The sequence below is a fragment of the Oryx dammah genome, unplaced genomic scaffold (genome assembly GCF_014754425.2).
Source record: "Oryx dammah isolate SB20612 unplaced genomic scaffold, SCBI_Odam_1.1 HiC_scaffold_24, whole genome shotgun sequence".
NCBI classification, from domain to species: domain Eukaryota; kingdom Metazoa; phylum Chordata; class Mammalia; order Artiodactyla; family Bovidae; genus Oryx; species Oryx dammah.
Genome location: NW_024070208.1, coordinates 13,175,653 through 13,190,235, shown reverse-complemented (window position 1 = coordinate 13,190,235; position 14,583 = coordinate 13,175,653). Strand labels below are relative to the sequence as shown.

The 14,583-nt window shown below is 39.0% G+C and overlaps 1 protein-coding gene across 1 annotated transcript in view; it reads left to right on the top strand.

Moving 5' to 3' along the window:
• Window positions 1-14,583, top strand: part of EPSTI1 (epithelial stromal interaction 1) — a 99,164-nt gene that overhangs the window by 75,811 nt on the left and 8,770 nt on the right. Inside the window, exon 9 of the mRNA XM_040267195.1 lies at window positions 10,974-11,047. Coding sequence (XP_040123129.1) covers window positions 10,974-11,047 — 74 coding nt within the window. The remainder of the gene's footprint in view (window positions 1-10,973; window positions 11,048-14,583) is intronic.

Genomic DNA, 14,583 nt, shown 5'->3' with positions numbered 1-14,583 from the left:
CCCCGTGGACTGTAGCCCACCAGGCTCCTCTATCCATGGGATTCTCCAGGCAAGAAAATGGGAGTGGGTTGCCATGCCCTTTTCCAGGTGATCTTCCCAACCCAGGGACTGAACCCAGGTCTCCTGTGCTTGGGGCAGATTCTTTACCATCTGAGCCACCAGGGAAGCCCCTGGCCAAGTTAAGAGAAACAGAAGCCCATCCTCTGCATGCGGTGGCCTCTTGTTCTCCTGTGGTCAGCATGTACTGGGACTCTGTCCCGTTCCTCTGAGCTCAGAACCCCTCCTCCATTCTGTGTCACCCAGGGCACTATGTCAGTGCAGGCTGCTGGGTATGCCAGTGTGGGAGAGGAAGAACCCGCCATCAAGCTCCTCTCAAAGCTCTTCTCCAACTGGTCATCTTTAGCTTCTCTCAGCCCTCCTTTAGAAACACAGCTAACTTAGACCCAGTTGATTCTGCATACTTGTTTCTCCATATAATTTATTTTATCCCTTTTATACCTACAAGGAATTTAAATTTTTTCTGATAGTTTGAGTGCACTTACTGATTTTGCATGGTTATTCATTTTATATAGTCATTTGGAAAGTAAAAACAAACCAAAACATGAAAACATACTTAAATTATTCAATGACAGAGAAAATGATTGTAGACTATGTTAGAAATTATGGTGAGAGCAGCTTATACGGAATCCTTGCAAAGCTGTACTCAGACAAATCACAACTTTAAATCCAGTCAGTACTCAAAACAGAAACAAATTAAAGTATCCAACTTAAGAATTTAAAACAAGAACAATAACATTACTAAAGGAAGTAACTAGGAACAGAAATTAAAAAAAAAAACTTGAAGAAACAGCTGTTATAAAAATTCAACAGCTTCTTCTTTGATAAGGTCAACAAAATGAAAAAAATCTCTGGTGAGTGTAATCAAGAAAATATTAGTAAAAATGCAAATACACAACAGTATAAATGAGGGACTAGGACCATAGTTTTAGAAAAGATTAAGTGAGTAGTTTATGAGAAAATGTAAAACTCTAAACTGACGCAAAGAATTAAAGACAAAAATGCAAGTGATTTTAAAGTCTTCTGAGAATTACTTTCCCCTAACAAGCTAAATTTGGATAAATTTACAGGCAGGTTCATTAGAATTTTCAAGGAACATATTTTTTTTCCTGTGTTCTACAAGTTGTTTCAGAGCAAGGAAAAAGATGAAATAATTTAGAATTAATATCATTTAACTGTCATTCTCATGATGTCACAACCTGGTAAAGGGACACACACTCACAGATTTATAGAGATTAACATCTGAAAGAAAATTCTAGCTAATGGAATTTTTTTCTCATATCATTTACATAGACAGTTATTCTAGGAGTGCAAAGATGACTACCTATATATTATAACTTTTTATATCACTGCAATATAATAGTGAAAGTTGCTCAGCTGTGTCCAACTCTTTGCGACCCCATGGACTATACAGTCCATAGAATTCTCCAGCCCAGAATACTGGAGTGGTAGCCTTTCCCTTCTCCAGAGGATCTTTCCAACCCAGAGAACAAACCCAGGTCTCCTGCATTGCAGGCGGATTCTTTACCAGCTGAGCCACAAAGGAAGACCGAAATATGAGAGAAAAAGAGATCATGAGAGAAAAAGAATTTGACTACCTCTGTAGTTGCCAAAAATGGGAACTGCTAGGTTAAAATCTATCAGTTAAAAGGAAAAAAACATAGTAAGCTAATTTTTTTCCCCCTTAACATTCATATAGTCTTTCAAACCAATAACCAACATTAATCTCAGTGGTAAAATATTAGAACAATGAACAACATAAAAGGATCTGCAACCCCCACCACCAACTAATATTTGTTCTGGAAATTCTAACCTAATGCTTTTTAGTGTTATTTGATGAAACACTCTTTTCTAGTGAAGGGGAAGAAAGCTTCAGTATTGCATGGGACAAGGTTTGAGAATTGTTTTAGCCAACTTGATAGGACAAAAATAGAAAAGGAGTTTTATCTAATTATTGGAAATAAAAGTTATTATTTATGGATGAGAGCAATCTGTACAACTCAAGAGAATCAACTAAAAATTGCTTAGAACAAATGGAATTAAATGAGTTGTATGTATGTGTATATATGGGCTTCCTTTGTGGCTCAGCTGGTAAAGAATCCACCTGCAGTGTGGGAGAGCTGGGTTCAATCCCTGGGTTGGGAAGATCCCCTGGAGTAGGGAAAGGCCAACCCACTCTAGTATACTGACCTGGAGAATTCCATGAACTGTAAAGTCCATGGGTTCGCGAAGAGTTGGACATGACTGAGTGACTTTCACTTCACTTCACTTCATATATATATGACATACAAATTCATGAAGTGTTCCGTATTTTTTAGGGCTTCCCTGGTAGCTAAGCTGGTAAAGAATCCACCTGCAATGTAGGAGACCCTGGTTTGATTCCTGGGTTGGGAAGATCCCCTGCAGAAAGGGATAGGCTACCTACTCTAGTATTCCTGGGCTTCCCTCATTGCTCAGATGGTAAAGAATTCGCCTGCAATGTGGGTGACCTGGGCTCAGTCCCTGGGTTGGGAAGATTCCCTGGAGGAGGGAATCCATGTCAGCCCACTCCAGTATTCTTGCCTGGAGAATCCCCCATGGACAGAGGAGCCTGGTGGGCTACAGTCCACGGGGTCACAAAGAGTTGGACATGACTGAGCGACTAGGCACAGCATAAAACATATATGTAAGAATCAATAATGCCCTCAAATATTAGTAAAAATTAATGAGAAAATAGGGGATAGAAAGATTTCATCAAAAAGCAACAATATAAAAAATTGCTCAATCCCTAAAAAAAAAAAAAAAAAAAAAAACACATTCCAAACCCCCAAACCTAAAAAAAACCCAGAATACCTGAGAATTTTCCTGTAATCTATTAACATCAATTTGAATAAAGTAGGGATGGCTGATGCCCCTGAGTGGTAAAATTCAATACTGTAACAACTACAGTTCTGTCCAAATTAATGAGTGAATTTAATGCAATTCCAGTAAAAATTTCAGTGGAATTTGAGATAGTTTGAAAAACCATATCTACACTTCAACTGAGAGAATAATCACAAGATTAAGAAATAATTTGTGTGTTTGCTGGGGTGAGGAGTATTTACATTATTAGTTATTAAAAAACATTACAGACTCCCTCGTACTGCTGCTGATAAGACAGGCACCAAAGGACTCTGACAGTATCAAATTCTAAAGAGTTTACTAAAATAAAACTCTTAGATCTAAAGGTATACATCTATTCTGAGGAAATAATCAGACACGCACGCAAGCTGTATGGATAGGATTGTTTACATTTAAAATCAGCTTAATGGGAGGTTTAAAACAATTTTTCAGCAGTAGAGAAGTTGAGGATTTTGAAGTCTGGAATACCATGCAACAGTGACTACTATACTTCAGTAATGTAAATGTGCTTGCTGCTGCTGCTGCTAAGTCGCTTCAGTCGTGTCCGACTCTGTGCAACCCCATAACGGCAGCTCACCAGGCTCCGCCGGCCCTGGGATTCTCCAGGCAAGAACACTGGAGTGGGTTGCCATTTCCTTCTCCAATGGATGAAGGTGAAAAGTGAAAGTGAAGTTGCTCAGTCGTGCCCGACTCTTAGTGACCCCATGGACTGCAGCCCACCAGGCTCCTCCGTCCATGGGATTTTCCAGGCAAGAGTACTGGAGTGGGGTGCCATTGCCTTCTCCGGTAAATGTGCTTAGCTATGTGAAAATGAAAACAAAAAAGTGATTGTGAAATAGTGTCTGGGTGAGTTTTGAAGCCTGCCTCTTCTCTTGTTGTACTTTGTACGGATTACTTTCTCTTTCTAAACCTCATCTGTTATGGATGATGGTCGTGCTGCCTACCTCATGACCCTGGAAGCTTACATGAGAGCAAGCACATGGAGAGTGTAGCTTAATGCCTGGCATGTGGTAAGCCTGCAAATGTGACCCGAAGTGGTGAGAAGCAGTTACAGTCTCTGTATGTATGTAAACCAAGAAATGAAGAAAATATACTGACCTGTTAAAGGAGCTTATCTCTGGGTGGAGAATTTTTATGAGTGATTATTATATTTTTCCTCATAATTTCTGTACTTTTTACATTTTCCACCATGTAAAAGCAATTTTTATGATTAAAAAATATTTTTTATAAGTTGGAAGAAATTTGATAGGAAGTATTTCTGGGTGGGAGATAGAGAACTCAATGACTACTGTAGCTGAAAGTCCGTTTCTTTATATTAAATAATGACAGAATTAACAATAACTAGTAAGAGAGGGGGGCTTCCCAGGTGACACTAGTGGTAAAGAACCCGCTTGCCCCCTGAGGAGACGTAAGAGACCCGGGTTCAATCCCTGGGTCGGGAAGATCTCCTGGAGGAAGGCATGGCAACCCACTCGAGTATTCTTGCCTGGAGAATCCCATGGGCAGGGGAGCCTGGCGGGCTATGTTCCATACGATCATAGAGTCGGACATGCCTGAAGCGATTTAGCACAGCACAGTAAGAGAGGAATACACATTATTAATGCTATTTTTTCACTCTCCTACTTTACCCATGAGTATTTACTTCCTTGGATTTGGTTGGCTTCCTCTCAATAATTTGAGCTCATTTCCACTTTTTCTCATAGCCAACATCATGTTTATTCTGGGGAAAGGCATTACTCTGGGGAGCTGCAGAAACAAGGCTCCTCTAAGCTATCCCAGCCCCAAACTCTTCTCTTGTTTTTTGTTGTTCTTTTAAACATCCAAAGGTAGGGGTTCTTGAAGTTCATGGCATCAACTCTCCCGCTTCCACTATCCTTTTCCCCTTGTTGAGTTGAGAGAATATTCTCTCCTGGGAGAAGCATGTCTGCCCTGGTGATGACACTTTAATGTTTACATATAATGCAGTCAAGCTGACCATGTCAGAACACGCCCCACTGGAATTCGAACATGATTTTAAAATGACCCTGTCCTAGTCTCCAATTACCACAGCCTTGCTTTGGAACATGCCTTTAAACTTATCAGCTTTCTCACGCATCCAGTCTTGTACACACCTGTTTGTTGTTTAGTCGAGCCTTTGGTAGAATGCACCACAGAGAAGTAATTTCTGTAACCCCTGGCAGGAAATGGTGACCCTTTTGCTTCTTGCCATTAGCTTGGTCCCCCGGCACTGCTTCATCACAGCCCTTCCTCCAGCAAGAGCAGTCCCAGCAGGACCGGCACAGACTGTGGCACTGTTTGCAGTGTTGTCCTCACTAACTAAACACTTGGTTAGTTGCTTAGTTAGTAAAGAATCTGCCTGCAATGCAGGAGACCTGGGTTCAATCCCTGGGTCAGGAAGATCCTCTGGAGAAGAGAATGGCTACTCACTCCAGTATTCCTGCCTGGGAAATTCCATGGACAGTATAGTCCATGGGGTCACAAAGAGTTGGACACAACTGGGCGACTAACACACATATCTGACTTGGCCAGTGTTTACAGGAGGTTCTGCTTTAGTATCTCCAAAATGAGACTTTGTTTTTCAGAGGACTCAAGTACCTTCTCTCGATGGAGCTCTGCCTGAATGCAGGGAGGCAAGCAGAGCAGTGAGAAGACACATGTTCTTTCCCCTGGGAGCCTTCGTGGATGCACTTAAAATGTCAAACGTTCGGGAACATTTGCTCCTTGTCTCTAGTTTGCATCCCTTCCTTCTTATTCTGCTGTCATGTTGCTTGAACTTGTGTCCAGAGAGGTGTTTCTTTCTGTTTTGTGTCACACGTGTTTCCCGGGTCTGTCTTCCTCATTATTCTGTCATTTCCTTCAGGTTGGAGGTGGGTCTTCTTTGCATCTGTACCTCAGCCTGAATCCAGGTGTCTGGAAAATGGTTGGTGCTTCACAAGTATGTGTTGAGTGAGATGAGATTTGACAGTGTCTCAGATGCTGTGGGTCATGTCCCTCCAACTTGGAGAGCATTTTTGTTTTCTTAGTGTCCAAAGCTCACTCCTTGGAACGGGAACGACTTGTTTTGTATCTGTCCAAGGAGGTGTTGCACTTCTGGGTGAGAACCGCATCAACGAACCAGGAATATGCTTATAAAGCATGCAGGTGCATCTGCAGTGGCTGTCAGTTCAGCAGAAGAAATTAATTAGTTGAAATTATCCTTTGTGGCACCAAAGGAAAACCAGCCTCTCCCTAGTAAACACACTTTGCTGCTTGTAGAATAAAAATCCTGAGCGCGGCGGAACTCGAGCACCCCCTTCTGCCACCTGGAGTCGTGGTCCTGCGCGGTGGTGCCTCATCGACTCCCCTCCTGCCTCCCTCCTGCTGTTTTCTTCCCTCCCCTGTTCTTGCCTCGGTAACAGGATGCTCTGTGCTAATCTCTTCCTGTCCTCTTTTATGCCTTCCCTGACAGTTCTTGGCTTCATGATGTACTGTTTTGCTCTTTTACATTTTTGTGTATTAAAAACTAGATATCCCTTGGGATTTTAAAATAAAGGAAAGCAGAAAGAAACAGAAATGGTCTCCCACACAGATATCAACCTTTCTTGATAGTTTGAGGAAGTAATGTTCACATCGTTCAAAGATTAAAACAACAAACACTACTTATGATATTAAAGTTTCCTTCATCTGCCTACCTACCTGCCATGCTTTGAGCTCCAATGATAGTTAGAATTAACATTTTAGTGTTTTACCATAAAAATGTCTACGATATGTATACCAGCATCTAAAATTTAAAAACGGATATATGTGTATCTTTTCTATTTACATGGAACAGTACCCTCCAAACTGCTCTGAACATTACTTTTATCATTTAATGTATCTTAGAGATCTTATCGTAGGCACCCCTTCTCTGCCACCTATCTAATTCTTGGGAGCTGTTGCATAATATTCCATTGTGTGGATGATGCCATACTTTACTGTGCCAGGTCCTTGTAAATGTGCATAAAGTCTTTCCCTTAAACTGTTTTAATAATTCAGATGTGCCTCTCCTTTTACACATCTTTGAACATTCTGCAAAGGATGTGTACATTTTACATATTTATGGTTCAGTTCAGTTCAGTCGCTCAGTCGTGTCTGATTCTTTGTGACCCCATGAATCGCAGCACGCCAGGCCTCCCTGTCCATCACCATCTCCCGGAGCTCACTCAGACTCACATCCATCGAGTCCGTGATGCCATCCAGCCATCTCCTCCTCTGTCGTCCCCTTCTCCTCCTGCCCTCAATCCCTCCCAGCATCAGAGTCTTTTCCATTGAGTCAGCTCTTCACATGAGGTGGCCAAAGTACTGGAGTTTCAGCTTTAGCATATTTATGGTTACTGCTTTCCAAAAACTATTTTTTTTATTAACTTAGACACTCCACCAAAGTGCTGGAATGTACCTGATTCTCTATCAAACTTTCCTAGTTTTTGTCAACAGAAGAAAAACTTTATCTCATTGTTTTGATTTATATTCTTTGACTATGTGGGAAAATGATGACTATTTTAAAATTTACAGGCGTTCTGTGGTTTAGCTGCCAACTTCCTCTTCCTTTGCTTGGTCCTTTTCTGTTTGGTGTCTGTTTTCTTTATTGGTTTATATAAGGTCTTTAGCTTCCTCCTCAGGCCTTCCCTGAGCCTCCACCTAAAATAAGAACTGAGTCACTGAGCCTCACAATAGCATGTTTAATCCTCTGCATAGGATTATCAGTGGGTATTTTTCTCACTTATTCATGGTCTTCTCTGTTTTTAGAATATAAACTCTTAAGGAACAAGGATCTCATTTGTCTTGTTATTGTACCTCTATCACATAGATGCAAGCCTGCCTCACAATATGCACTCAGATATTGTTGAATGACTGAATGAAAGAGTAACTGAATTAGCTTTTGTGTGTCATAAACATCTTTTTAAGTTTTTATCCCAGTTGAAGTTTTGAATTTTGATGTAGCCAAATTTATTCATCCTTTTATTTCCTGAGTCTGTACCCTCCTCATTTCAAGTTTATAAATATACTTACCCATGCCTCCTTTGGAAACTTATATGGTTCCATCTTTTAAGTTCAAGTCCTGGGGCTCTGTAAAATTTATTTTGATATAAAAATAAAGGATCTTGCTCTGATTTTTTCTCACAGTAGTCAGCTAGTCCATCATCATTCACTGAACTATGTCTCCTGTGAGGGTTTAGCAAAACAACTTATGGTAAGCTGTGCTTCCCTGCAGTAAGTCTTTTCCTGAACTCAATCTAATTGTTTTAATTACTGCAGTTTCATGATATGTTTTAATATTTGGGAAAGCTGGTTTTCACTCATTTCTTTTTTTCAGGAATTTTTTTATTGCTATTTGCTAATTTATCTTTTACTAGATAAATTTCAGGATCATTTTTGCCAAGGCTGAAAAAATTATCTTAAAAATTATTTTAGGGAAATATGTGGTAATACACATCTATAAAATATATGCTTCAAAGGTTTTTAAAAACTCTTTTGCCTCATATCTAGGATTGATGTCCTAATTTGGTTTGTCCAGGGTTCATGTTATCAAACTTGGAATGGCTGGATATAGAAGTTGTTCCTTGGAGAAATGGGTTAATATAAGTGGGAAGAATTAGCATCCTTTGACAAGTGGGATTTAGGTTTGAACTTAGATTAGATAGATTCTGCTAGAACTTTTGAGTGTAAATGGGCTCTTCAGTTCTAGATGTGGCTGTTTATTCTTGAGTATGATTAACTAGTGACAAGTTATCCTTTATCTCCACCACCTATACTGGATGCATTTTTATAGATTAGGTACAAAAATGTCTAAGCTCGCGTCTTTATTTTGTTACTTAGGAGCCATTTATCCCTTGGCAAAATACTTAAACTGAGTCTCTGATCCTTTGTTTCCTCTTCTATAAAACAAGTGTAATAATGTTTATCCATTCATTCATCAAAAAACACTATCTGCCTACTTTGAGAATTGTTGTGAGGATCAAGTAACACAATTCTGGTGTAATTTTTGCTTCAGAATATTAAGGTCTAGTTAAACACTGTACTTTCACACCATTTCATTTGCTTAACTCCAGTCCCTCTCTCCCTAGATCCCCTAAAAAGACAATAAAGGGAATGTTTTTTAAAAAGGCATAAGCCAGTGTGTAGAACAAAAGTGCAGACCAGGAGACTGTAGCAAAAAAAACGTTATCAGCACAATTTTGGAAGCTGGTAGAAAGAGCAGGAGAAGGCAGAACTCATTTTCAAGAAATGTAATACTGACATTGAAGTAGTCTTGATATAGATGTGGAATTAGAGGCACCTGGTACCTCAGAGGGCTAGAGTTGAAAATAGAGTGACTTGGAAATCTAGCTGAGGAGTGGTAAGACCCGTAGGACTCTTCCCTCACCACAGTGAAACTTAAAACAAAGTTATCAGGATGAAGGATGAGGATGGTGGTGTACCAGGAAGGGAAGTGGGCATTGGGATGGAGGTAGTAATAGAGATGTAAATCTCCATGGTAGGAGGCCAAATGATAATGCTATTTTTTTAAAATTAAGAAACAGCAGAATATTCATGCTTTAAACAAGACAATTGACGGATGAAACCACACACAAAAACTGAACATGACTGTATGGGTGAGGGGCAAGATTGGGATTTCCTTTATTTTAATATAAGGCTAGTACTTTCACTTTTCTCTTTCATGCATTGGAGAAGGAAATGGCAACCCACTCCAGTATTCTTGCCTGGAGAATCCCAGGACGGGAGAGCCTGGTGGGCTGCCGTCCCGCACAGAGTCGGACACGACTGAAGCGACTTAGCAGCAGCAGCAGCAGTATAAGTAGTACTGTTGTTTGGTAGATTTTTAAACTATGCTTATACAGTGACAGAAATTAAAGTGAAAGACTTTATGCCACTGTGAAAAAGTAAGTCTCTAGCACAAGCCTCAGCATTTTATACTTGTGAAGTGACTGAATGAATACTCTAATTTTTTTCCCTTGTCATTGGTGCTCGGGAGAAATTAGAATTAAATATTGTGCTTTAGGGATTAATGTGTAGCTTATTTGGATTATCACAGTATAAGAAGCCAGTCTTTATTGTGGAGGCTATACAATGTTGGAAGGCCTTAGAATAAAATTAAAATAAAATGTCAATCTGAATTTTGAACTTATTTTATACTTTTCATCATGAAAGTTTGGGGGTTAAAAAAAATACACAAGCTGCTATGTGTTTATCAAGAGGTGACTGTATTTTCTCTCTCAGTTAGTGCCGGAGTCGGAAAACCTCTTTCACTCAGGCACTAACTCATGACAGGGGCCTGATAACTTTCCTCTGTCTTTTTCGTCCTGTGACATGAGGTTATAACTTGGTCTGCTTCAAGGTGTAGGCAGTTGAGTATTGAGATTCTCTGGCAACCTAGTTGTTTGGTTTGATACTGTGAGCACAGTAACTGAATGGGGAAGTTGCTGACTCTTCCAAGAAGACACAATGTCAGAAGCTAGAGATTTAGTTGGAGTAACATATTTGAAGCAAAGCATCCACTCCTATGTTCTGCTAGCGTTGGAAATAACTAGTCAATGAGAGCTGAGTGATTATTCTCCAGGATGGAAAATGTGTTTCTAATGGAATTGCTCTACAGAATTGAGCCAAATATATATTTGTAAGCAGCTGTGAATTTGTTGGGAAAGAGAAGCTCAAGAAATTACCAAGAAATAGTATTGTGTGACATTACTTAAGGAAACAAATTTGGTTTTCTTTGTAAGACACAGGTGAGTTTGGCTCACATTTCATTTTCTCTTGTGTATATTGTACCTAATGGTATACTAGCTTGAACATGCACATTGCCTTTTTAATCTCACAGTTTTACACTCACAGTTATTATTTGGCTAAGGCACAATTATTTTTGCTACCTAGTTATGTAAGAAAACAATTTCACATGGAAATGGCACTTAAGTAAAAGTTTCACAAATGAAATATTGTACTAGCTAAGGTTAAATATGTAATTGATTTGGGTGTCTTCTGTACAGCCATGTTAACTGAAAACCATATTTTAATGTTCCTAGGGTGAATTACTAGAATTTAAACGAAAGCAACAGGAGGAAGAAAGAACCAAAAGCCACCAAGCTGAACACAGGAGGTATAAATCACTAAGATAAGCATCCTTGGTTAAAACAATTACCTATAAAGTTTTTGCAATGTTTTAGGAAAACAGTAATACTGAACAGGCTTTTGGAATCTATATTAGTTTTTTCATCATTATGTTATTGGGGTGTGGTATATGTGAGAATGCCAGCTGCTACACACACATACACACATAGAAACAATATTCAATTTTTCTGAACTGGCAGCATAAATTGACCTTAGAAAGTGGACTCAGCTCTCAAGCTCTGTTTGTTTAGGTTATACTTAATCTCCCTCCCATAAGACAAAGCATAGTAATCCTTTTATATAACCCTTATCATTTGTACACTACTTTATAATAACTGAACTAGTATAGATGGTAAGATACTCATGCCTGAATATAAAAGCTCAGACAAGAACTACCATTAGTTATTTTATGTTGACTAATATATTAGGGAAAATTTTTTTAGAATCAGTAAGTAATTTTTAATAGTGGAAATAGTCTTTATCTTATTTCTAATGTCAGACATTAAGAGTGCCCAGAATATCATGTTGATATTGGGTCAGTGCTAATAACTACCTTATCTATCATTATTCTAGATTTTCCTAGGGAGCAGTTGGGTTATTTGAGTTTATTGCCATGTGATTGAGTGTCTCAGGAGAAGAATTTAATATAAAGGCTTTCATGATTTAAAGGAGCACATTCTTTCGAAACTGACCGGCTTCATTTACGTGTTTAACCTTCCCGCTATCACTAAGGCGTACTTTTAAATTGTGGTGGTTTCATTTTGTAAATGAGACTTTAGAAAGTGTTACTGGAAGTTCCTAATTCTGCTGTACCTGCCAACTGTGGCTGTGTTTTCATATTATTTTGAATGGATTATTCTGCTTCCATGGTCCTGTCAAAATAGTTTTAAAATGTTAAATGTGAATTTATGTGTTTTTCTCTGGTTATAAAGTGAAAAAATGAAAGTGTTAGTCACTCAATTATGTCTGACTCTTTGCGACCCCATAGACTGTGGCCCACCAGGCTCCTCTGTTCATGGGATTCTCTGGGAAAGAGTACTGGAGTGGGTTGCCATTTCTTTTTCCAGGGGATCTTCCTGACCCAGGGATCAAACCTGGGTCTGCTACATTACAGGCAGATTCTTTACTGTCTGAGCTACCAGGGAACCCCCTCTCTGGTTGTAAGGAAACATCAAAATTCTGATATACTGGTTAGACTATTTTTTTGGATAAAGGGGATCCATTACTACTGTCTATTTTGTGTTTTGTTTTTATTTTTCATTTTAAAAACTTTTTATTTTGTATTGGAATATCGCCAGTTAACAAACAATGCTGTGATAGTTTCAGTTGAACATCAAAGGGACTCAGCCATACATATACATGTATCCATTCTCCCCAACAGTTGGACCTTTGCCAACAAAGGTCTGTCTATCAAAGCTATGGTTTTTCCAGTGGTCATGTATGGATGTGAGAGCTGGACTACAAGGAAAGCTGAGTGGTGAAGAATTGATGCTTTTGAACTGTGGTGTTGGAGAAGACTCTTGAGAGTCTCTTGGACTGCAAGGGGATCCAACCAGTCCATCCTAAAGGAAATCAGTCCTGAATATTCATTGGGAGGACTGATGTTGAAGTTGAAACTTCAATACTTTGGCCTCCTGATGTGAAGAACTGACTCATTTGAAAAGACCCTGATGCTGGGAAAGATTGAAGGCAGGAGGAGAAGGGGACGACAGAGGATGAGATGGTTGGATGGCATCACCGACTCGATGGACATGAGTTTGGGTAAACTCCAGGAGCTGGTGATGGACAGGGAGGCCTGGTGAGCTGAAGTCCATGGGATCGCAGAGTTGGACGTGACTGAACAATTGAACTGAACTGATTCTCCCCCAAACATAACATTTACTGCTACCTTTTTTTTTTTTTTAAATAAATTAGGTCATAAATTAGTCTTTTACTTTTTCTCTTTAAAAGTCTTTCTATTAAAAAACCTGATATTTCTATAACACTAGTTATTAGTAGCCAGTATTTCTCTGGATTTCTGAGAATTAATTGGATTATAAAGCTTTAGGCATTTTAAAGATAGTGATATGTCACATTAATAGGCCCCACTGCTAAGAAATTAATCTTCAGGGGGCACCCAATAAAAATGCATTATTTGATTAGAGGTCGAAAGATTACTTTTTGTTATAGGAACTTTGACCTTTATTTCCTTATTGCTGAATACCTAAATATTGATGGCACTATTTCTTTCTGTCACCTTCTATTCTTTCTATTGATTCTAGTTAAATATAGATCCCAATTTAATCCAATAGAAAATCTCTCTGGATAATAAACTCAGTAACCAGTTTTGAAACAATTAAGTCGTTACACATTTTATTTATACTATCAGTTTTTGATAAAAGCTCATGTTTGTATTGTCCTTTGGTGTTTACAATGAGCTTTTCCATCTTTTCATGTAAAAATACTCATTCAGTTGTCAGAATAAAATAACTGTGTCCATTCCTGCTGAGGGCAGCAATACAAGCTATGTGGTTTGGGGAAAGGGGTCGTTAAGTTAGGTTTTCTCCAGGGACATAATTTTATTGGAGACAGGAAGATGATGTGTTTTCTACTGTTTGGAAGTTCACAGAGCAGAAAACGCAGCCCTGAGTTTTATGATAGAAATCATGCAGATTCCTAACAAGCTTTACAACCAACCCTGCGACGATTGAATCTGATGGCACCTGAACCTAACCCAGTGTAACTTTCTGAGGAAGAGAAGAAAGTTAAAACTTCAGAGGAAAAAACAGAGCGCTGGGGGTGAAGGACTTGAACTGGGCTGCAAGCTGGAAATTGGAATGAACTGAATTGATTTATTGAAACATAAATCATCTCTGAACAACAGTTTTTATCCAAGTTAAGCCTCTGAAGAAAATCCTGAGCACTAGCTTGACAGCAATGAAATATTATATGTATTTTCTAAAACTAGTAAACAAAAATATAAACTGGTGCTTTTCCCCCTATTTGAATTTGTTACTGAATCCGAGCTCGCACTTTTCGTCCCATGACAGCCCAATAAATTGAGAGATGAGTTGTTGGGACAAAGAACAGCCACGTTATTGGACAGTCAGCAAAAGATGGTAGACATGTGTCTCAAAGAACCAATCTTGCCTGAATTAGAATTTAGGCTTCTTTTCTACTAAAAGGGGAGGGAGTAAAGTCAAACATTTCCTGGTTCCAGTCAGTCACTGGAGTTTATGTGTTAGTTTATGTTTCCTGCGAGCTAAACAAAGGTATTTTAGCTTAATGCTCATTATCTGAGAAGCAGGGTTCTCAGAGATGGGCCATTATGTATAATTTAAGCTTATAGGCAACATCCCTTTCGTGATTAACTTGTAATAGAATACAAAAGGTTCTTCCCCATTACAAATCCTTGATAGAAATTGCAAGAGTAATCTCTTTACCACCTGTGATCTCTAGTTGACCCAGTCTGCTGTCCTCTTAGTAACATGCTCAGAAGTGAATCACATCACCTTGTGTACATGAATCACATCACCTTGTGTACAT